Source organism: Aphelocoma coerulescens, chromosome 17 (assembly GCF_041296385.1).
Source record: "Aphelocoma coerulescens isolate FSJ_1873_10779 chromosome 17, UR_Acoe_1.0, whole genome shotgun sequence".
In the NCBI taxonomy this organism is placed as follows: domain Eukaryota; kingdom Metazoa; phylum Chordata; class Aves; order Passeriformes; family Corvidae; genus Aphelocoma; species Aphelocoma coerulescens.
In genome coordinates this window covers 7,382,455-7,406,471 of record NC_091030.1, presented here as the reverse complement: position 1 = coordinate 7,406,471, position 24,017 = coordinate 7,382,455, and the positions used below count along the sequence as shown (strand labels likewise).

Genomic DNA, 24,017 nt, shown 5'->3' with positions numbered 1-24,017 from the left:
GCTCTGTAGGGCGGTGGTTGGGCTATAGAGGCGGTGACCCGGCTCTGTAGGGAAATGGTTGGGCTATAGATGGGGTGACCCGGCTCTGTAGGGAGATGGTGGGGCTATAGATGGGGTGACCCGGCTCTGTAGGGAAATGGTGGGGCTATAGATGGGGTGACCCGGCTCTGTAGGGCGGTGATCCGGCTCCGTAGCGGGATGACCCCTCTCTCTTTGGGGATAACCCAGCTCTGTGCGGAGTCACCCATCTCCCAGCGCCGCTCTCCCCCTCCTGGATACCCAGAGCAGCCCCGCATCCCTCCCGTGGCGCCGCATCCCGGGGTGCGGGGCGGGGGGCGGCGGGCGCGGCGCTGCCCGTGCGGGGCCGGTGCGGGGCTCGGGGGGCGCCGCTCGGTTCGGCCCCGCTCCCGGCCCGTCATTGGCGGCCCCGGCGGCGCTGGGAGCGGGGCGGGGAGGCGGGAGCGGCCCCCGCAGAGCCGCCGGCCCGGCCATGTGCCGACAGGGGTGGCTGCTGCCGGCTGCCTGCTCCGCGCCCGCCGCTGCCGCCCGCCTCCTCAGCCTCGTTCCTGCCGCTTATTTTTAATTTTTTGGTCGTTATTTCATTTTTAATAATTCTCTTTAAAAAAAAAAAAAAAAAAAAAAATCCACGTTTATTTTGGTATTGATGCTCTCCGAGCGGGAGACTTCGGAAGACGCGGTCCTCACCTGAGCGAGCCGGCCCCATTCCCCCGTTTGAAGGTAAGCGGAGCGGGAGGAGGCACCGGCTCGGGGGGGCTCTGCGGGACCCCCCCTCCCCCCGGCTCTGCCGGGCCCCTTCTCCCCGTCTTTCCCAGCGCTGGGGTCTCTCGCGGTGTTTTTTCCCTGTTTGCTTCGCTCCCGCCCCCGCCGCCCGCTTCCCGGTGCATCCGAAACTGCCTGGGATCGCTGCTCCGGGGGAACCGGCAGCGAATCCCGCACCCCGGGGGATGCCTGCAAGGAGGGCAGCAGGCAGAGGATAGCCCCGGCTGCCGGGAGTGGGGCTGGGATGGGATTTGGAGGGAGAGACAGCGTGAATAGGGACATGGAGAACTGCACGGCATCCGCTCCCCCCGTAGCCTGCCCAGAGGGACCGGGCAAGTCCCGCCACCTCAGACCTGCATGGGAAATACTGGGGTGCTCCGGGCTTGGTTTTCCCTCATCCTACAGCACCTTCAGCTCCAAAGCCTATGAGGGATGTCATGAAAGCACCTCTCAGGGATGCAGTGGGAAAGCTGCCCCCGTCCCATGCCTTTCCTGGGTGTGCAGGTCGTGTCCTTCTCTGCCCCAGGGGCACCTCTGCACATTCAGTGTGGGACTGGAACTGGCCTCTCTTCACTGTCTGGACACCTCACCTGGAGCCATGTGTCTGTTCCCACCTCATGTGCTGGCCCCAAAGGACATCAGAATCCCCTTCTCCATCCCAGTGAGTTTGTAGGGCCACCTCAGTGCTGGGTTAGGCAGCAAACCATCATCCCGTTAGCTCACGCTCAGCAAAGCAGTGGTGATGGAGAGGGATCCAGAGCGGAACGCGAGGAATGTGATGGCACAGTCACCTGTGGGTTGTTTTTGTCACTCTGAATCCAGCAGCCATCAAGGTCTGTGCTCTCAGAGCCACACGGATGTTGTTCAGCACATTAAAGGTAGCCTGAGGGCTTGGGGGGGGGGCGGCTGTGGGAGGAAGAGAGAAATCCCCCAAGGGAAGATGGCTTTTCATTTCCCCATATCGACCGCTTTCAGACAGGATTATTTATATTTGACATAACACATCACCAAACTTGGGAGGTAGTGGGGGTGTGCTCACACTCATTAAGGTAGACAGTTTTCTGGCAGAATAAATTAAAGGTAAGAGAAGACGGCACTTTGAGGTACAACAGATTGTCTTCCAGCCTGAAAGGAGCAGCGAAATCAGCATAAAACCTAGATGGGAAAATTCTGCACTTCGGTCTGTCATGATGTATGGCTGTCATTTTAGGGAACCTGGCGGGGTATCCCGATTTTTAGAGTGCAGATGGTGCTCCTGAGTGACTTCATTTGAGCAAAAGTACCCAGTAGGATGGGTTTTTTAGTCATCGCATCTTCTCTTTGCTGAGGAAGCATCTAAATTATAGCGCTGTGAGGGAAAGTAGTTGACATGAATTGTGCATGAAGTGAGTGCCTGAACTATCCCACACCCGTGCAGACCCAACGAGGCTCCTGCCCCGTGCCAATGGCTTGTGAATAACTGGAGGTTGTTTGCAGTCTCTGTGGTTGATTTTCTTCTTGCCTGAAACGAGCAGAAAGGTGCATTGGGGGCTGTCAGTTGGTGAAAAGAGATTTTTAAACACCTTAAAGACTGTGCAGCTGTAATTAAAGTGTAACCTCCTTCCTCTGCGTGTCAGGATTTCTGTGCAGAACGATGACAGGACCTCTTAAGGAATGGTGCTGGTGCTCAGGAGAGATAAAGAACTTCAACAGAATTCCCTGCAAAGCCACGGATGTTGATTTATCACTGCACTACATTGGTTCTCGTTCAGAGAGGATGTGGGGATTTGAGGCGAAGGAAGGAAAGAGCATTTGTTCCTTTCTGGTTTGTTGCCAGCGGGCACAGATTACAAACACAGGCAGCTCTGAAATACCTGTGCCTACCTGAGCACAAGGAGTGGCAGAACATCACCACTGCTGGGGTTCCTGGCTGTGTCCTGGCTGTGGCCGTCACTGTTTTCCAGTAGAGCCTGGTGGGTGGGTCTGGCTGTCACATCTCCGGATCCTTCTCCATTGAATCTGTGTCAGTCCCTAAACCCTCGTGGAGGTGACACGAGAGTCAGGCCTGAAGGTTTGGTCTCAGGGGCTTTGCTCTCTGAGGAAAACCTGTTCAGCAGTGGGTAAGGGACAGAGTCACTGCCCGTGGTTTATTGACCCAAGCCTTTCTAAATGTTTCCACTCTGAAGCTGAAGAACACCCCTGACCCTCCAGCCATTCCTGAGCACCCCTTTAGGATCTTTAGAAGTTTTGCTGGGTGCTGGATTCAAAGAGATAAAGGTGCTCAATTCCCTCAGGCATTCATAGCCTCGAAGGGTCCGTGCCACTGACCTTTGGGATGTCAGGATGTGTTCTCAGTGCCCAGCATGTGGGGCAAGGAGGGCTTTTGCAGCTGGCCATGCTCCAAGGGATTTGCCTGACTGCCCTTTCCCTCGGGCTGCGCAGTGCTGGTGTAAGAGACAGGGATGGCTGGGTCCCTTCTCACTCGGCCTGTTCTGGTACCTGTCTGCCGTGTTGTCATGGATATGGATAAGGACATGGCCAGGGAAGAGGTGCTGCATGCTGGCAGGGCTCCCACAGGCACGGCTGGTGATGCAACTTGTGACATTGAAGGGGTGCAGGGAAGGGATGGAGCAGAGCTGGAGATGTGGGGCTGAACTTACAGCTCATTCCCGGTCTAATCTGCGTTTTCTCCCAGGTCATCGTGCGTTATCTCCTTCCCTCCTTGCGATCTCTTATGGAGGGATCAGTTCCCCCTTTGCCTGAGCAAACAGCCTTTATCCCAGCAGTGCACATGGGCAGAGGGATGACAGGTTGGGTGATGGACTCTGACCTTCTGCAGACCTTTCAGTCACATTCAGCTCACAGCCAGGACCAACCCAGGCAGGACTGGGACCTCAGGAACCTGTGAGAGCAGCCCTGGGCAGAGGGCAGCTGGAAAGGTTGGGGAACAAAATTAAAGGTCAGAATAACATTTTGAAATATCCCTGGACCTCTTTGTCCCTGGAAAGGTTAATAACAGCTGGGACCCATAACAGCAGTTCAGGGCAGCAGCAGGAGGACCAGGCTCCATGGAGATGTGGTTCTTGAGGTATCAGAGGCAGCACTGAGGGGGAACAGGACTTGATTTAGGCCAGAATCACAACAATGATGATTTTACCCCATCCTACATGTCCAAGAGTACAGATTTCTCTCTGGAGCTGAGGGTCAGCAGGGACAGTGTTGGGTCCAGCACCTCCCTCAGCATGAGCTCCCCTTGGCAGGACAAGCAGTGGAGACAGGACATGAGCCAGGGGCTGGTGAGTTCTGTTACCCTCTCACCTCAGACAGAGCTTCCTCCTGCTCATTGAACAATCACTTGTGATGGCTCAGAGCTGACGTTTGACTCCGCTCCCAACTCCACTCCCACAAGATGAGCTGAGGCATCACCAGGGCAGCTCAGCCCCTGCTCACCACCTCCAGTGCTCCTCCACCATCTCCCTTCTGCAGGACAAAAGCCACCTGCAGCCACAGACCCCCCAGCGTGGATGCAGGGAGTGTGCTGAGCTTCTCTGGACAGCAACACTGATGTTTTCCGGAGCTGGAAACTGGAAAACACGTGCCATTGTCCACAAGGAGGGAGGGGTGCAGCTCCTACACGGGGCTGAGTCGAAGGTACACGCGGCTCTGCTGCCCTGGGAAATAACTCTGTGCTCCACAGCTTTTATCAAGGAGATGGAAACTTGTCATATTCTTTTTGCAACAATATCTGACACTATCCAAGCAATTTGCCTTTGGTGTGTTTCCAGAAATAGTTAGGCCTACGGTAGGCAGGGGTGACATCTGGATGCATTACTGTTGAGTTCAGAAACATTCAGTAAACAAGACAGGATCTATTGTTTAAAGGTTATTTCAAAAGGCTCCCAGCGACTTATCTGGCGGTGCGATGGTGAAAGCTTTAATGGCACTCTGGTAATTGCCTTTTCTGAAGGGCGTTTCAGAGGGAAGTTACCAAAAAACCAAAAGTCTCAGCCCGTCCTAGCCAGGTGAGGGACCTGATCCAACCTGAAAATGTGAGGGGGCTTGCTCTGTGCTTCAGTGCCGGTGGGATCAAACCTGGGAAATGGCTGAAGGAAGAGCAGGCTGGGGGGCACAGGCAGGGCGTGCAGGGGAGCTCACCAGCAGTTCAACAAGAAAGAAAGGTCTCAGATCAGCATAATAGGGCAGCAGGATTCACATCAGCAGGGAGGGCGAGAGAAAGAGCCCTCCCCGAGGCACTGAGGGGAAAAGAAATGTCATTAGGCATGGATAAAGCAGCCGCCTCTGAGCACCTGAGCCGAGGGTGGGCGGCTCTGCAGGGAGAGGGGGCTGGCGGGGGCTGCCACGCTCCGGGGGCTCAGCGAGGCCACAGCAGGAGCCACTCGGAGCCCACGCCTCTATTCAGCACGTCCCAGAGCAGTGAATAACCCCTCTGTTAAGGAAAAAAAAGGAAAAGGAGGGCAGGTGAATTCCTGGCAGGAGCCAAGTGCCAGCCGTCCTCCCCTGCCCTCGCCCAGGTGCCAGGGATGCTGCTCATGCGGAGAAAGGGGCGAGCTGCGGCTCTGCTGTCGCTCACACATCTGCACCTGGCAGCAGCCGCTGCTGGCTGCTCTCCTCGGCCCCAGGGCAGGCAGAATTAATGCTCACTGATAATTTCCTCCCCCTCAGAGAGGAAGTCATGTCGTGGGTTCACGCGTCTTCCTGTTTCGCCAGTGTTTTGCTCTGAGGGGCAGTGGGGGTGAGTGAGTTCCAGGGGTGCCCGTGGAGCCCTGGAGTCAACCAGAGGGCTCTGCCTGCAGCAGGACCATCCTGTCCCGCTGCCTCCAGCTCTCCTCTGCCCCATCAGGTGCTGCTGTGAGGCTGTGTCAGTGCTGCATGGGGGACAGCTGGTGGGAGCCCTTTGGAGCTGCTCAGACCCCGCACACCCAGCCTGCTGCCCATCCCTGCCTTTTCCCTTCTGTTCACCCACTGCTGCTCCGGCCCTGCACTCCTGCTCCACAGCCCCGTCCTCTTCGTCCTCCCTTTCCGAGATAACAATCACAAAATCCTTAGGTGGTGAGATAACCATCGGAAACTGCCTGAAAAACAGGCTTTGGTGAGAAAGCATCTTCTCCCTTTGAATTGCTACTGAAGTCCAGCTTAGGTCCTTCCAAGGCTGAGCTGGTTGGCCTCTCCTGGGGAGGGGATAAAGGAGATGAACTTGCTCAGCAGGGGACAGAGCCCTGTGCCCCACCAGCTTTAGGTCTGGCTTTGAGCCGTGGCTTTGCTCTAGGTACGAGTTCATCACAGGCTCTGAGCCGCAGAAGCTCATAAGCTCATTACGCTGGGGGAGTTGCGAGTGGTGAGGAGGCCACAGAGCTGGGATTTCCTTCCCTTCTGCTGGAGAGGACTCTTAGCAAACCAGGAGGAAAAGTCCTGCGTGGTTTCATTTTTTCACGTGCAGAGCTGTCCCCTGTTCCTGGGCTGCCTGAAAGGGCTGGACCACTCTGGGCATGAGTGGCCTCTTGCAGCTCTGCCCCCCCACAGAGCTGGCACCAGGCAAAGCCAGCTCCTCTATTTGGTCACGGAGTGTTTAGGATTAAAGGGGGAAATACCTCAGGATAAATGCCAGAAAAGTGGCTGCCGGGGGGAGAGAAATCCCCAGATTGCTGGGTGATGTGGCTGCTTTGAAACCCTCTGGGGATCACCTCAGCCTTGTGATGGATTCCTCGTCTCTCCAGCCTCTCCCCAGCTTGGGTCGCTTCAGCTGAACGGGATCAAAATGCCTTGAGGTTCAAAGATTCACGGACTGGCACCGATCAGAGCAGGGAGATGTCGCGGACTTTGTTGTAAAAGATGATACAGAGGCTCCACTGAGGCTGGAATTCGCTGTGGTGCTGCGGGAGCGTGCCGGGAGCGAGGGGGATTTCACAGGGAAGCGCCAGACGAGTCCCCGGAGCGGCTGCAAAAATCACAGCTCTGCTAAAGCATCACTCACAGGCTCGGCTTCCTGCGAGAAAAACAACTTACCTAGAGATAGCTTTGCTCATTTCTCTTCCAAATATTCCACCTTCGCTCCTCTGGGGTGTTTGGGTTTTTCTCCCTGGGAATGCTGTGGTATTTTCCGAGCTGCCCGGCAGGGACAGTGCAATCCCGGCACAGAGCTCCTCTTTGGAAACCCGCGTCTGCTTCCCGATTTAGGCAGAGGGTGTTGCTCGGGCTTTGCCATGCCATTTGCATCTGCATTCCCTGCGCTCTCAGTGTGGATTTGGGTTTAGATCCATCATGGATCTTCCTGCCTGAGCTCTGGCAAGCCATTAACCCTCTCCTTTACCTGCTGCCCGCCTTCTCAGCGAGGCGACAGCGTGTGCAGGGAGGCTCTCTGAGTTCCTGCATCATCCCTGCAGGCAGCGATGCTGCTCCTGCCTCCCGCTTTCCCACCCTGGCATCCACAGAACAGCGGCATGCACGATGCCACTCTTTACTTAACACAGCGTACAGGGGTTACAGGAGAGGAAAACGGAGTTACAGGGGGAAACAGGAGGCATTTTGTGGCAATCCAAGCTGTTTCCTGGGGAGGAAATACAGCCAGGAGGCTCAGCGTGGAGGTGTCCCAGCTGCAGGAGGGTGGCTGAGATGTGCGGCCTCGCTGGTGGGGATCTCTCCCCATCTTCTCCGCAAGTGCAAGCAGGGATTTGCAGGGATGCAGGCTCTCCTGTGGAAGGGAAAGGAGGTGTCTCGGTATGATTGGTGTTGCCTGCTGGGAAGCTAAGCTCTGGAAAGATTAGCGGTGGGATCTGGGGAAAAATAGCTCTGCTGAGGGAGTGGGAGTGGAGTTGGGAGGGGACGGATAACGAGCGCTGATTTGCGTTTGCTGTTAGGAAAATTTAGTGGGTTTATTGTTATGTTACACAAAGGAGCAACCGGGGTAGTAATTCAAACTCAGGCTGTCCCCTGGGCTTCCTGTGTGACTTCTTCCTTGTGCAAACAGTGACGGGCACGAAGCTGTTGCTGCTGCTCTGCCAGGAGAGCAGAGCCAGGCCCCCTTCCATTCCAAATGCATTGAAGTGCTTGAAAGGTGTTTCTCAAAGCCCTCCAGGTGATGTCTCCGATCCAGCTGTCACCAAAGCCATTTTCTGAGTGACTGTGACAGAGTTAAGGTGCTCCCAGAGGAGGGAATGTGCTCCTCGCGGGGTGTTGGACTTGGTGACCTTTAAAGGTTCCTTCCCACCCAAACCCTTCTGTGATTCCAAGGGCAACTCGGGTCTGCAGCACTGGCATCACTGAGCTCACTGGGCTCGGGCAGGAGCTCTCAGGAGTCCCCTCTTTGCAGGGGAGACCTGGTGGGCTCCAGGTTGTCCAGAGAAGCTGTGGCTGCCCCATCCCTGGCAGTGTCCAAGGCCAGGTTGGACGGGGCTTGGAGCAATCTGGGATAGTGGAAGGTGTCCCTGCTCATGGCAGGGGGTGGAACTGAGATGGGCTTTAAGGTCCTTTCCAACCCAAACCAGTCTGGGATTCTGGGATTCTGTGATCCCCTGTTGCCAGCACTGGATGTGACATCCCAGCCCCCCGAGATAAAGACGAGCACAATGAATCTTAGACAGCTCCAGATGATTTTTTTCTGATTTGCAACACTTCAGCTTTGCTGTTTTCTCAAGAGTTATTCCTGATTCTCACAGAAGCTCGTGGGAGCAGATTCAGCCCACAGAAAATGGAGTTTTCTTAGTTGCACCTCTTTTCCCTTGTGTTTCTGGCATCACATCTTTGTTTATGTTGTACTTTCAAAGAAAACAACACAGGTTACAGAAAACACAGAACAGTGATACCGGCTTCTGAGAAAACAACACTGATCTTAACCTGTTTTCTGGATACCTTTATAAATATTCTCTATATTGTTGAATGTTCCAATTGGCAGGCAAAGGATTGGTCTTTAAAACACTGTCTGACTTGATTGGTAGTAAATATAAAGTGTGAAGATTGCTGGGCTGTGGCAGAACTGTTGCCTGCAGAGGATTAGAGTTGCTCAGCTCCAGGGATGCCAAACTCTGGCACATTCTGCTACTGGAGTTTCGCTTGAAAAGAAGATTCCCCAATATTGACAGGTTTGCCAGGACCTGAAATGAACAGGGCTTTGTTTGATTGGGCTGTTAACATCACCTCGAATATCACAGGCTTGAGCAATTCCATGGTAATCCCAACTAAACCAGCCAGAAGCAGCACTGAAGCATCCTGGGCTCCCAGCAGAAATTCCTGGGCTCCCACATGCTCCATTCTCTGCCATGTCAAGCCCAAGAGCAGTAGCAGCCAGGTTGGAGGGTGTTTTTTAACCAGACCTGTGAATGTATTCCTGATTCCCAGAGGAGATTTCTGGTCTGTTGAACATTCCGAAGGGGCATCTCCTGCGGGAACAGCTCCATCGCACATTTTGAGGGGCTCTTCTGTGCCCAGGGGTGCTCCCAGGCACTGGGCAGGGAAGATGCTCACATTTTTACAGGTCTGGGTTTTGTAAGACTCAAACTTCAGCTCTCTGTATGGTTTACATTGAGGCAGGATGGTAATGAATCCTCCATGGAGGGGGTGGTGCCTGGAGAGCTCAGAAAATCAGCATCAGTTCAGTAAAGGTTTTGCTAATTCGGTTCTGGGCTCCCAGTTCATCCCAGTTCAGCCCAGAAAATCAGCAAAGTTTTGCTAATTCAGTTCTGGGCTCCCAGTCCAGCACATTAACTCTGTTATTTACCAGCAGAACATTCCTGCTTCCTAAGGAGTTCCAGCAGCCGTGTTCAGGTGAAGTGAACTTGCTGTGCAAGGGAACAAAGCTGAAATCCACTTGGGATTTGGAGGTGCTGTGTGAGCCGCCTCCTGCTTGCCAGGAGGGATGGAAGCACTGCTGTGGGCTCATCCCTGGGGGTTCAGGGCCCTGACCCTTCCCAGGGCTGCTCTGAAAGGCTCAGGGGTGGTTCAGAGCACTGGTCTTGGCTTTCCAAGAGAAGGCACTTGGCATTTTCTGGTGCTTTGAAGTGCTGCCAGCGTAAGGAAGGAAGGGAGGAGCTGCAGCCTGCCCAGGAAGCGCCAGCACTGAGCAGAAGCTTCTGATCACATCCACCCTTCTCACCTCGCCTGCCTCAGTTTCCCACGTTCCAGTGCCTGTGGCAGCGTTTCTCTGGCTGCGGGGCACGGCAAGGAGGTGGCAGATGAGGCTCATGAGCCACTGCCTCTCTCTGTCGGGCCTCCCCAGCATCAAGGAGTCATTTGAAAGGCAGGGCTGGTGTCGTCCTGGTGCTGACGAGAAGCAAGAAGATCCCTCACACGTGTTCTGCTTTTGGAAGATGCTGTCCCTGGGAACAGTCGATATCTCCAACATTTGATCCCGGCAGTTCCCACCCCACGTGGGCTTGAGCTGAGCAATTTGTGTGAAGGTTTTTCTCTGGCTCTTTATTCTCCTAATGAGGGTTTTCAGCTGAGCTGTGTGAGTTCCTTTATCTTTTCTGCTCTTTCTCTTACGATTTGGTTGTTGTGGGGTTGTTGTTTTGTTTTGGTTTTTTTTCTCTGAGTTGAATCTTTCCCTCTCTCATCTCCCAGGAAAAGCTGTAACAATATTAAGGTGAGGGGAAAAAGGCAAAATTTACTGGAACTGCTTCATGGTGAGTTGCTGAGAATCTGAAAATTACCCTCTCAGACGGTCTGTATTAATTCCCTGATGCAGCAATGATAAATCCTTATTGAAGGGGATAACATAAGGAGATTTTACTGCCTGTAGAAAAACTCCAGGGTGCAAACAATGAGGAAGCCCATCTGCCTCTTGTTCATGATCCCTGGAAGTGTCCAAGGTGAGGCTGGATGGGGCTTGAAGCAACCTGGGCTAGAAAAAGGTGTTCCCCCCATGGGAGGAGGTGGAATGAGGTGAACTTTAAGGTCCCTCCAACCCGAACCAGTCTGGAATTCTGTGATTCTGTGATCAGTTGGCAAATGCACGTGTGACAGTGCTGACACCAGCCCTCAGGGGGTGACATTACACTGAACAAAGGACATGGATGGGCGGCCGGACAAGTCCCCTGTCTCGGGCGCTGTGGGCAGCGGCAGCAGCCCCAAACCTCTGCCCATTCATTCCCTGCTTGCAGCAGCTCCCCGAGTCCCTGAGGTCCAGCCCTGCGAGCACCAGGCAGGCAGGAATTGAAAAGCAGCAGGTTTTGGCCTCTGCCCACGTCAGGCAGCGTGAAGGTTCATCTCCCTCACCGAGTGATGAGGGGCTCCTTCCCTCCCACCCCCAGGGCAGCTCACACCCTGCCCCAGCAGCAGGGCAGGGATCTTGTGCCAGAGGCCACCTCCTGAGCCAGTCCTCAACACTTATGCGTTATTTCCAAAATCCCCGAGCTCCCTCTCTCTTCTCCTCTTCTTTATTCATGCACCACGCTGCCTTGCAGGGCTGGAGTGGGAAAAAACACTCTGCTTGTGCCTCACTGCACGGCCTGAGCCGGAGCCTCCGCCAGAGCAATGTAAAGCTGTAGCTATGGAAACTCCCAACCCTTTTCCCTGATTTTTTATTTTTTTGAGAGCAGCAACGTATATCTCTTTGGAGATCCCAGGCAGGGCTGCCTGCAGCACCCAGGGAGTCCCCTGGTGTCCCACAGCGGCAGCAGGAGCTGCAAGCACAGACCCAGGTCTGTGTCCCCAGGGCAGAGGAGGGGGACTGAGGAGGAATAAGCAGGTTGCATGGAAAGCCAGAGGCCAGGACAGCTCAGGGACACTGGTGGGGACAGTGATGCTGATGGAAGTGTCACCAATTTCCAGACACCCACCCACAGCTGGGAGGGGTGGGCAGGGACAGAGGGGCGCTGGTCCATGTGTTGGTGGCCGGGTGGAGGGTGTCCCTGGAGCTCTCAGGTGGCTGCATTTAATTTTAAAGGAACTCCCTGGATCCCAGCCCGGATCTGTGACTCCTGAGCAAAGCAAAGCAGGGTGTGCAGCTCGCAAAGGCTTTGATCTGCCGAGGATCTGCCCATGCCACGGAGCCGTGTTCACAGCCCTGGGAGATGCAGAGCTGTTGGATTCACCACTTACCAGCAATGCACACCGAGTGTGCCCCTCCTCCCACCCTGATCGATGGCTCCTCCACCTCCCGGGACATCTGCGGGGTCACCGGGCCAGCCGTGGGGCTCATCCTTCCCAAACACCGGCATAGGGGGTGGTGGGAGCATGGAGCTGCTCCCAGCTCACTGCTCACCCAGTGCCTGGCCTGGTGGAAGCCACCTAGTCTGGAAATGGGCTGGAATTTGATGGATTTCAGGCAACCTGAAAAAACAGAGCCATGATCAACTTCCCTGTGTGAAGAAGGGGCACTGGTACAGCAACACTTTCCCTCTCAGGCACTTTCTTGCCAGGATGAGAGAGCCAGAGGTCCTGGGATGAGCCAGAGGTCCTGGGATGAGCCAGGAATGTATCCCAGCTGTGCAGGGCGGCTGAAGGCACAGCTGGGGCAGGCTGCCGGCTCAGAGTGTCTCAGCAGGGCTCCGTGTGGCTTTGGGCCTGCCTGGAGCAGAAGCCAAAAGGTGCAAACAGAAGCTTTGGAGCATGCAGGGCTTCTGTTAGCCCAAGGCTGGGTGGCAGCAGAGGTGACTCAGTCCATGTCCTCCCATCAGGATGATTCTCCAGTGATTCTCCAGAGCCGCAAATCCCGGGAGCTGAAGCAGCCACTGGCAGGAGTCACAGGGAGAGTTGCTGCTTCTGCTGCCTTTGCGTGGCCATCAGAGGGTACCAGAGCCTTGCTGTCCCCCTGTGCAGTGTCCCTGGCCTGTAAATCCTCATTCCCAGGGGATGCTGAATGCCCCTGGGAGCAGGAGGCAGCTCCAGCTCCCAGCCAGGGCTGTCGTCAGCTGAGAGCTCCCCCGGTGACTCTGTGTGAGTGTTTTCCCATCCTTATGCTCCAGCAGTCACATCTGAGCCACAAAACCCCATTCTCCAGGCATTTCCTGGGAGATGGGACAGTGGGAATGTTGGTGTGAGCTATTGGTGTCAGGCACCAGCTCCCCCAGGCTGCTCCCCCAGGAGCAGCAGCTTCTGGTGTTCAGCGTGAGGAGCTTCCAAAATCCATGTGAATTCTGGGAAGAGTCGCTCTTTCAGAAGAACACATTCCTTTTTTTCCACCTTCAGTGCATTGGTTCAGCAGTGTTTTCTGACAATTAAGGGTTTTGATCTCTGTGGCTGTGCCTTTCTGGGGGACTGCAGTGAGCTCTGCTGTTGTGAGATGTGGGGAGAGAGCACTGCCTGCTCGGTGAATGCAGCAGGAAAAAGTCCTAATCAGGAGTAAGGTTTATAGTTGGCTCTCAACGAGCTAATCCAAGCTTTTCAGGTTGGCCAAGGAACATTTCCAGTCCTGGGCTGGGCAGTGGGTGCTCCCCACTCCCTGACCTTTTCCCCACTCAGAGTGATTGCAGCAGCTTATCTCAAGCTGCTAATTCCCAAACCTGCTCTCTCTAATGTTTAATATCTCAAGCTGCCTAAGCCATAACTCAAGAGGTGATTAAATGATGCAGGGTGGAAAGACAGCACATCTTTCTTTTATCTTTTTTTCTTTTTTTTTTTTTTAATTTGGATGGAGTTTAGACTGCTTATGAATGTTTGGGATTATGGCCTGCTTCCCAGCTGATGGATGGGAATAATTCCTGGTGCTTAAGCAGACTGCTTGGGCAGTGAAAGGTGGGACTGGGGAGGGTAAAGCCCTCTGGAGTGGTTTGACAGCAGTTCTGAAATCATGACAGAGCCTGGCTGTGGCAGCTCATGGCAGGGCAGACCTGGGGGTGAGTCCATCACTTCTGCACCAGTTCCTTGGGCCTGGCTACTGGGATTTACCTGTCCTGGACTGATGTCAATGTAGGGTTGGTGTGCAGCGATGGACAACTCTCTGTCGAAGTCTCCAGCATCCCTGTCATCATCACCAGCATCTCTCTCGATGTCACCAGCATCTCTCTCGATGTCACCAACATTCCTCTCGATGTCACCAACGTCCCTGCGGATGCTTTCAGGATGTGGCTGTTCATTTCCACAGAGCAGCGTGAGCACTTCATCTGTGCTGAAGCGTCCCCAGCCACCTTCCCCAGTCACTCTGGGATGAGGACAGCAGTACCTTCAGGATGGCCCCTGAAGGGGACATTCCCAAGGGCAGCATCCAGGTGATTCAGCGATTCCCCCCATCCCTCCCCAGCAGCACGGCCTCTCTCCACGGAGCATCTGCAGCCACTGAAATTCCTGCCGGGCGCTGTGCTGAGCAAGCCTTAACGCCGCCGTGATGAGCTGTGCAAATATTTATTTCTGTGAGGCGTGATCTGGTTGTGCTAAATGCCATCAGCGCCTCATTACTGCAGAGCACACATTCCCTCACTGCCGGGATGCTGCCGGGACGAGCACCCCCTGGACCCGAGGAAACCTGCTTAAATGTGCTGGAAAGTCAGACTGAGAGCTAATCTCTGCTTTAAAAACTGCTGGGAGAGGATCCCCTGATTCTCCCATGAATTTTTGCTTTTTTAAGCTTCAGGAAGCCCCACGATTCGAAGTGGCTGTTGCTGCAGGATGGATCTCCAGAACAGGCTGAGCCTTCTCTGCCGGGTTTTGTTGTCAATGAGCTGCTGTCACACAGGAATCCAGCCTGGCTGCTCTGGCAGGTTGAGGGGGGTCACACCTGATGACCTTTAAAGGTCCTTTTGACCCAAAATATGGTTCTGTGACGGGGACACCTTCAGGGATGAGTATACAGCGTATCCTTGGTACTTGGAAAAAGCTTATACAACAAGCAGTTGTTGGACTGACACGTGAGATTTAACAGAACGCTTTTCATTGTAAAATTCAGGGGTTAATTATCTGTAATACCATTGTAATGTGTGGTTATATTGAATTATAACAGCAGCAGACAGAAGGAGCAGCTCACTGTGACCCATTTCCCATCTCAGCACTGCTCTGGCAGCACTGGGGGAGCTTTTCTGGCTGCGAAGGGCTGAGCTGAGAATGGGCAGAAAGGAGAGGAGCAGTCCCTGGTCCCTCCAGCCCTCTGGAGGAGTTTATTGCGGGTTAGGATTGATGCAGACATGGGGGATACATCCCTAAATCAGCCCAGTGCTCACCTGTACCTCCAGCCTTGGCTCTCACTGCCAGGGCACTAAAACCCTTCCTGACCATGGTGTTGTCCTGCCCTCAGCCATTCTCAGGGTGTCCCCTGAGCCCTGCCCAGGGCTGGGGGTGGCTGGGATCCTGTTCTGCAGAGCTGAGCACTATTCCAGCAAGGTCCTGGCTGACAAATCATTGATCAGGCTCTGGGTGTAAGTTGCCTTCACAATGTGTGGTTTCTGCTCTGGACATCAGTGGGAGCTGAAGCATCGAGGGCTCTCCCAGCTGCAGGAAGGCTGGGGGTGTTGGTGGGGGACAGTCAGAGGAGTCTGAGCTGTGGGTCATCCCTGTACCAGTGCCAGTGACCTCTGTAGCTGGCTTTAAGCCAGGTAAGGGCTCTAAAGCCACCAGAAGGGGTCAGGTGGATGTGGAATGTTTTTGTTCTCTGTTCTGTTCGCCCATGACAGTGTTACAGGCATCTCCCAGCTGCTGGAGCCCTCTCTGAGGTGCCACAGGCTCACAGAACTTCTTAGTCCAGGGATTATCAGTAGTGGCACCTTTCAGGGTAGGGGAAGCCCCTCCTGAGTGCAAGGAGCTGCTCTGCCAAAGGCAGTGTCTGAGCAGAGATGGGATGAGCACGGTCCTGGCGGGTGCAGGGGGGAATATGGGGCTGCTGGGATCTCTGAGCCATCTCCAGCACTCAGGAGGACCCATCTGCTGGGGATGAGCCTGGGAATTTGTGAGCAGCACTCTCCCAGCAGGGCACAGCAGAGAGCCAAGTGCCCTCTGCTCATAAAACATTGAAAAACCCTTGGAGCACCGAGTGCCTGGAGATGGGGGCTCCCGTGGGGGCTCCATGGGGCCAGCACTGGTGCTGGGATGGGGAAGCATGGGATGATGAGATGTGTCCCCTTGTGCTGAGGAGCGCCCAGGTGATCTTATCAAAGCCAGGGGTCTGCAGTGACCCAGCCCCAGCCCACCCGCAGCCCAGCCCGGCTGTCCCCCGGCCAGGAATGCTGCCCTCAGGAGGGGACAGGGAGCACACGGGAGTGATGCAGGCCCTCTGCTTGAAGAGTTTTTCATCTGGAAAGCCCCGTTCCTGCCTGTGTTTCTGGCAGCTGCCCTGCCCGCTGGCTCCGGCCATGCAAAGTCTTCTGCTGGCACCTTGCCCGGCCATTCCCAGAGCCTGGCTCTTATTCATTGACTGGGTAGGATTACAGGAACTGGGGGAAATGCACCAGGAAGGCTGGATTTGCCACCAAACTGGTGTTGGCTTCTGGTTTATTTGCTGCTTTCCCACTTCCCAGGCTGGTGGTAGTGGCTTTCTGTCACACCGATGCTCCCTGGTGTTTACCTCCGGGCAGAGCTGTGGCACTTACAGGGCTCCAGTGTGGCATCAGAGGAGTGTAAGCCAGGCTTATCCTGAACTTTACAGCATCAAGGGCTTGGATCCAGTCTGCTCTGCCCTGGACAGTTAATTACAGAGGGATTTCTTGTTATTCTGATTTAAGGTCCTGAATGCTGCCTTCAGCAAGACCCAGTGGCTCAGGGCAGTGGCATCTTGGCCAGCCAGCATCACTCATGTGCTCTCCTGTTTCCTTGGCATCATGCTGAGATCTTTTTCTTCCTTCTGAGGCAGGGCCTGACCAGCAGTGTCAGCATCAGGGTTCAAGGCACATGGGTGAGCTGGGGAGTGGCTGCACTGCCCACCCAGGGCAAGACCTGCGGGGCTCCTCTCCCCCCACCACAGAGGCTCAGACTCGTGCTGCCCCTGCTCAGCTCCCAGTTTCCACACAGAATTTAAATCTTCCCAACCTCATTGAGCTCTCTCCCTTGGGTCTTTGCCCTGGAGTGACCCAACGAGCTGGTCCCCCCCAGCAGCCCGGATGAGGGTCAGCCTGGGGGCTGTGCCAGGGTCAGTCCCCCCTCAGAGGCCCTTCCCGGGTGCCAGAGGACACCCACGCACGGCAGCACTCGGTGCAGAAACAACGTGTCCAAGCACAGAGCGGAGGCAGGGATGTGCTGGTGCGGAGCAGAGCCAAGTCAGGCAGGGTGGTGTTACTTCAGGACACGGCGCTGGCCTCCCCTGCTCCCTGCGAAGGGTGGGATGGGTGTTTCTGCTTTTTTTCTCCTTTCCTTTCTCCATCGCGGCTGTTTGGAAGCGCAGGGCAGAGCTGAGCCCCGTCTCCCCTGCACAAACTGAGCGCTGAGGACAAGGGGCAGGGTCTCATGCTGAGGTTTGAGCTGTGTCCCTCGAGCAGGGGGTGTTCTGCCTGTGTTTATCCCTGGGTGCTCATTAGGGTGCGGTCTCAGCTCCTGCCTGCTCCAGTGCTGGGCACCGGGCGGGATCAATCCTGCCAGCACTGCTGTCTGTGCTGCCAGTTGGCGCTTTGTACCCAGCCTGGGTGTTTTGTTCTCCAGCTCCTGGAGACAGGTGGATAAGGGCAATTCCCACATTCCATGTGGAACAGAGGGCTGGGCTGCCTCTGGCTGCAGAGGAAGCAGGTCCCAGGGCTGCTGGGGGATGCAGGAGCAGTGCAGTGGGACAAGTGTGGGATACAGCTCTTTGCATGTGAGACACGATCTCCTTGGGCAGGCGCAGCCTCAGCAGGACCAGCATTCCCTGGTTTTTAACCACTTGCCATGGCAGCACTTCCAGCTGGTGCAAAAACTCTTTGGAGTGACTTTGCTGCCCTGCAGATGGGAGCTGGGGTGGGATGGGATAGCTGAAAGCCACATTTATTTAATTGTCCTGAAGATTATTCTTAATACCTCCGAATCCTGAAAGCTGCCTTAACTGGCTGCTAAGAGGAACCTTAGAGCAGTCTCCTTTTCCATCCCTAGGTCTCCCCCAGCTTCAGCAGGCAGGGTTAGGCCAGTCCACATGAGCCCTCCAGCCCCTGGACCTGGAGCTCAGCCTTTCAGAGCCGGGTATTCACTGGAGCCTTGGGCTGGGCTGAGCTCAGCCCCCCCAGCTGCTCGGAGCCTTCCTCCCACGCAGCTCTCCCGAGAGGCAGCGGCTGCAGGAGCCCTGTGCAGGAGCCAGGGCAGCTGTGAGCAGCCTCTCCCCTCACTGGGCACCCGCGGTGGTCCAGGGGCCGTGTTCAAGGTGCTGGGGGGGGGGGTGAAATAGGATGATTTCTCATCCCACCCCTTCTCCGTTGCTCATGAGAAGCTTCCCCCAACGCCTGGGTTGGGCTGGGAAGGTCGGTCAGCTCCTCGTGGCAGTGCCCAAGGGAAGGCAGGAGCAGAGGCTGAGGCAGAGCCAGCCCTTAGAGAGCAGTCCAGCCTCCAAATCCACATCCTCAGCCATGGCAGGGACAGGCAGAAGCAGGCAGGCGACACAGGGTTGTGTTTAAACCAAGCAGCTCCTGCAGGAGCGGCATGTGGGAATTGTGGTTTTGGTTTGTGGCAGCATAACCCATCCTTTGCACTCTGAGAAAGGAGAAATCTTGCATCGGGCCCTGCGTGCTCCCAGTAACCCCAGGGCCACCATCCCCTGTCAGCCCGTGGCACTGGGGACCACGGTCCTACAGCAAAGGGCTGCTGGGCTGGGGGCAAAGAGCCTGTGTGGGGTTACAGCCCCCTGCAGCCCCTTGCTGCTGGCTGGCAGGGACGGAGGATGTGCTGGGGGCTGGATTTGGATGGGTTCAGCCATCCTTGGTAGCTGGAGGGCTCCTAACGTTGGAGGAAGGAGCTGAGGTCTCCCAGGACTGAGTCTCCCGTGCCTGCGTTCCTCAGACCGGGGCTCCCTCCCGCATACCTTCTCCAAGACCACAGCGGAGCTGCAAAGCACTTCCTTTTAGCAGGATATTTATTGCTAAATATATGAATCTGGGAGCCTGTGGAGCGTGAAATTAGGAACAAATGTAAAAAAGGAGGTCTAGACAGGAATTGTTCAGCTTATGGGCCTCCGCATGCTCTGCTCTCCTCCCCCTGTGCACGCTGGAGGGTTTAGTGCTTCCAGGTATGCGGCTTTAATCAGAGAAGCATGTTTGGGGAGGGGAAAAGGGAGAAATGCAAATGGTCCCGCTTCGGAGGGAGCAGTGGCTACGATGCCACGTCTGGCTGGGCGCGGCTGGACAGGAGCCGTGGAAATTGGCTCAGTGCAGCCCTGGCTGGTGCCCCGGGGCTTAATTAATGGGTGGAAAAGCCGGAGAGCCCTCCCTGGCAGAGCTCTGCCTGCCACCTCCCACCTTGGGGCGGCAGGGAGATGCTGATCCCTGTGGGATCACAGAGGTGCAGAGCCTGCAGGGCTGAGTGTGGCCACCCCAGAGCCAGGCTCCTGTCCCGGCCCTGCATCCTTGGCTCCGGGACAGCGTGGGGATCGCAAAGGGGAGCGGCAAAGGAGCCAGGGATGGGCATTTCCAGCTGGCACCTGGTCCAGCCAGGCACCTCCATCCCTCTTTAAACAGCAGCCAGAGTTTCTAAATCACTAATGCATCGTTGGCAAACCCTTCCCATGGATGTGTTGCTCCCCCTGAGCTTCCTCAGAGCGTTTTCCCCGAGGAACGAGGGCAGGATTTGGCCCGGCTCCTGCCCCGTGGCCACGCGGTGGGAGAAGCCGTGGAGCCGTCGGGATAAATTCCCTTCTCTCCTCCCGAGCTGCTCAGCAGCAACACAAAACGTGACGCTGCTTTATCCATTCAGCACTCACCCAACTTTAGCAGGACATTAAGTGCCTGAAAATATGGCACGGGTTTGTTTTCTTTGGGAGCCGGTTAAATCCCTGACAGATACAGTTGCCTTTCCTCGGGTGCTGAAGTAATTTGGGGCTGGGGTGGCTGGGTTTTGGTTTAACCTGATAGCACGAGCTGGGAGCCAGCTTTGTTAAAGCACTTGTGGAGTAGGTGGTCAGGGTACGATTTCTCTCTTAATTTATGTCGCTTCTCCTGTTCCCAGCCCGAACTAAAGGGTTGCTGGAGCTTTATTTGTGCCAGTTTTAGTGTGGCTGTCTCGTAGCTGCTGGCGGGTGTGAGCGGGCAGCACACATCTTTTCCCCCCAGCATCCTTCCTGTGGCAGAATGCTGTGCCTCATCCCGGCATGGAGAGGAATTCCAGGCCTCCTGTGAGCGTTCAGGGGAGGGATGCTGAGAGCAAGACCCGTGGTGGTGTCGTAGGGCTCGTGTGCTGTGCGTGATACACAACATCTGCCCTCTGGGTGTGCCCAGCAGGGACAGGGAGAGGGACCTTCCACTGCTCCCAGTGCTGTGGCAGCTCCCAAGGGGCACTCCAGGAGGAGAAGGCTGCTGGTGGTACCCCAAAATGTGAGCACAGGGGCCAAGCTGAGCCATAGCATCTCTGTGATGTCCAGTGCCCTCTGTGCCAGCCACAGCTCACCTGGGGCTGTCAAGCATCATCCTGGGGTGCCCCCACAGCCCCCCAACGCTGTGGCTTGGCCGTGGTGATGTGCAGGATCCTGGTGCCTCGGATACATCCCGCTGTCAGGGAGGGCAGCACGCCGCTCCCTGCAGTCGTTAAAGGCTCACTTAGCAGCTCCGGTTATTCCAAATTAAAATACCATGTTGTTTTCCTGGGGAAAATGGATTATAGGCTCAGAGGAAAATGAGCACAGCTCAGAAATCCATATTGCAAGGCTCCTTCTCCCATCCCTGAAGCTCTCTGCCACCTGGCAGGAGCCAGGAGGGTGCCCTTGGTGCCTGGTTTTATTTCCCTTGGCTCCCCCTCCTGAGGGCAAACCAGCCAGATGTGACCCCAGAGCTGCTTCTCACTCAATCTCTCACCCACTGCCTGAAGTTTTTTTAACCCTTGAAACTGCAAGGTGAGATTTAAGGGGAAATAGGGACTCCCTGATGACTTTCCACATGTGTCCAGTGCAGGAATCTGGCCTGATTCTGCCCTACAGAGCCCTCCTGGTTTCTAGCCCGCTTCAGAGGGGGGTGAGCAGAGGGTTTGGGGCTCTGCAGCCCAGCCCCTCACTGCACCCCCTCACCCGCTGCACTCAACTTTGCAGGCTGTTAATGGAGAAGAGGGCGGATGACAGCCGGGACCGTGGTCATCACAGGTGGAATATTAGCGACTGTCATTTTACTTTGTATCATCGCCGTCCTCTGCTACTGTAGGCTCCAGGTAAGGCCGGGGGATGCTGCAGTGGGGAGGGCTGATGGGGCGGGAGCTTTGGGGTGCCAGCTGAGCCCCTCCCGTTTCAGTACTACTGCTGCAAGAAGGATGAATCCGAGGAGGACGAGGAGGAGCCCGACTTCGCCGTGCACTCCCACATCCCTCCGCTCCACTGCAACCGCAACGTAGTGCTGACCAACGGGCCCTCCCTCTACTCCTCATCCCCCTTCGCCAAGAAACCAGCCCAGAGCCGGCCCAGCTGCCCCAGCTGCGCTCCCTACGAGCCCCCCACCTCCTTCCTCCAGGAGACCCCCACCTCCTTCCTCCAGGAGACCCCCACCTCCTTCCTCCAGGAGTCTCCCACCTCCTTCCTCCAGGAGCCCCCCACCTCCTTCCTCCAGGAGCCCCCCACCTCCTTCCTGCAGGAGCCCCCCACCTTCTTCCTGCAGGAGCCCCCCGAGGAGCTGCACAACGGAGGTGACAGGGTGAGCTACAAGACGGTGAGCCAGGAGGATCTGGCTCTGCCCGTGTCCAACCTGCAGGCGCTCAATCCCAACCGGCTCTCGGCCATGCGGGAAGCGTTCTCCCGCAGCCGCAGCATCAGCACCGATGTGTGAGGTGCCGCCTGCCCGCCCGGCCCCGAGCGTCCCCTCGCACCTCTGCGGGGCTTTGGACAGCGGGAAGAGCTGGTTGGAATTCCTGGAGGAGTTTTGAAAAGGGGGGGGGGGGGGGGAAATGAAGTTAATGTATTTCTGCGGGCTGGTGATGTAAAAGGGGAGCAGAGCAACCCCAAGTGGGGAGCGTGAGGGTGCAGCTGGAATGTGAGGTTTTCCAGCGCTGCATTGCTTGCCCTTTTCTTTTATAAAGAGGATTTTGATATTGAGCATCCTTTTGTACGGAGGAGTTGCCCCTCCTCACCATTTGGCCCGGGGATGATGAGTGAACAATGGGGCTCGTGGGTGGCTGGAAATGGCTCGTGCTGCAGGTCAGGCATGACCTGGGGGGCCTAGGATGCACTCAGGTGCACAGACAGACCCCAAAATGTCCTCTAGAAAAGCAGGGCTGTCACTGCCCACCTTTCTGCCACCCTGTCCTTCGCTGCTCCCTGCTGCAGCCGTGGGAGTGTCTGTGGGTGTGGGTGTGAGTGAGCACAGCCCTGCACTATTCCCAGCCCATGGCACTCCTCAAGGCAGGCGTTCATTCCCGGGTGACAGGCACAATCCCCTCAGGGTTAGGATGGTGGCTGGGCACACGGCCTGTCCCTGGAGCCCCTGGAGTGGCCTCGTGGGCCCTCGGAAGGAGCTGGGCTGGGGGTGCAAAAGCCCTGCATTACCCAGCTATGGAAATTACACACAGCACACTTTGGGATGGAGGAATATCCCTCGGGATAATCAGCATCCCTGCTCCAAGTAATGCCATACACAACGTCTGACTGAGGGCTCCGTGGCGCAGGGGTCACCGTGTGTGTGCCCACCCTTTGCATGCACATTCTTACACGCACTTATTTGTTTGAGAGGGGTTTTTAAAGCGAAATAAAAGTAAAAAGACGCTTTTTCCCCATCCAGGAAAGTGTCAAAACACTTCTAAATTTAGGCAAAAACCTCCGATTTGCATTTTCCACTGAGCCATTTCCCATGGCCGGGCAGCCTGGCTGTGGCACCGGCTCTGTCCCACGCTGGATCCTGCAGGGACAGCCCTGGCAGAGCAGCAGGGACAGAGCTGGTCCCTGAGCGTGTCCCTCTGCACCAGACGTGCTGCAAAGGAGCCCTTGGGGGAACTCAGAGGTTTAGGAGAGCAATTTCAGCCATGAGGGAACTCCTGCTCGGGTTTCTCCTGGCTGTCTCCATTCCTCCCCTCCGACCTCACCACTCTCCAAGTGACAGAACACCCTGTTTCTCCTGGATTGGGCATTATTCAGGTTAAATCATCACCTGGGGATGGCTGGTGAGGATGGACTGGCTGCACAGAGACTCTGCTGCCCTCAGCGCTGTGCTCCAGGGCGATTTTCCTTTTTAAAGATGTTCTGGGAAGCAGCAGCCGTGGCTCCAGCCCCCGAGGCTCTTTGGACACTGTTTGCAGCCCGGCCGGGTATTTTACTTCGAACCACGAGGGCTTTTAATTCCACAGGAAACCTTTTGAAGTACAAGTCAGTCTTTGCAAATGAGTATCTTCGACTTTCTGGGGGGGTTCTCTTTGGGGTGGGGAGGGCTGGGGTTGGTTTCTTACGTGTTTAATATTCCGGGCTCGGTCCCTGTGATGCTTCACAGTCCCTCTGCTCCAGAGGGGTGCAGCCACACAGACCATGCTCCCATGTACAGTCCTCACTGGGGTTTGTTCCCATGCCTTGAGCCCTTCTCTCCCCGTTTTTCGTGATTTTTCCCACCAGCCTTCCCTTCCTCCGTTTTTTCCTTGTTTCTTTCCCTTGTTGCTTGGAAACTCAGCTTTCACTAACCCTCACCTGGTGATCTGTTGTACAGGACTTTGGGAATCTCAGATGGGGGAGGGAAAAGTAAAAAAAAAAAAAAAAAAAAAAGAAGAAGAAATAAACTACTTTGACATGGGTTTTGAGGTTTTGGGGTTTTTTTGTCCCTGCATCTGCAAACTTGGGGTGGTGTTTGCAAAGCTCTCAGGAGCTCCCTGCTGCTGAGGGAGTGATGCAGCAGCACTTGGGGTGCACACAGCAGTTTGGGGGATGCTAAAGGGCCTTTGGCTCAGTGTCTGGGGGCCACACCAGTAAAAACACAGAGCAATAACTCCTTGGGAGCTCAGGAAGGCCCTTTTCTTACTGGCACCATATGAAATCTCTTTGCTCATAACCCCCTGAGGAGCTTCAGGGCTGCAGCTTCTAAAGCCACAGAACCCCAAAGGGCCCCCAACACTCCCAAAATCCCCCAACTGTTGGGACTTTTCCTTGCATCACTGTCCAAGGAGCTGTAATTCCCCTGATTTCAAGCTGCTCTGCTTTCCCTGGGCACCAGCAAAACCACAGCCCCAATTCCAGTGTTCCTAGCACTCCACTACAAACTGGAGAATAAAACAAAATACCACCATAAATGTGACAACTTTATTAAAATATACATATGAGTACA

General features: G+C 55.6%; 1 protein-coding gene across 1 annotated transcript; it reads left to right on the top strand.

The window, feature by feature from the left end:
• The first annotated feature begins 626 nt into the window (after positions 1-626).
• FAM163B (family with sequence similarity 163 member B) lies at positions 627-21,545 on the top strand. Its single transcript, XM_069031985.1, has 3 exons — positions 627-738; positions 20,822-20,937; positions 21,018-21,545. The coding sequence occupies exons 2-3, from the start codon at positions 20,845-20,847 to the stop codon at positions 21,543-21,545; spliced, it is 621 nt and encodes a 206-aa protein (XP_068888086.1). The 5' UTR covers positions 627-738; positions 20,822-20,844.
• Positions 21,546-24,017: the final 2,472 nt, after the last annotated feature.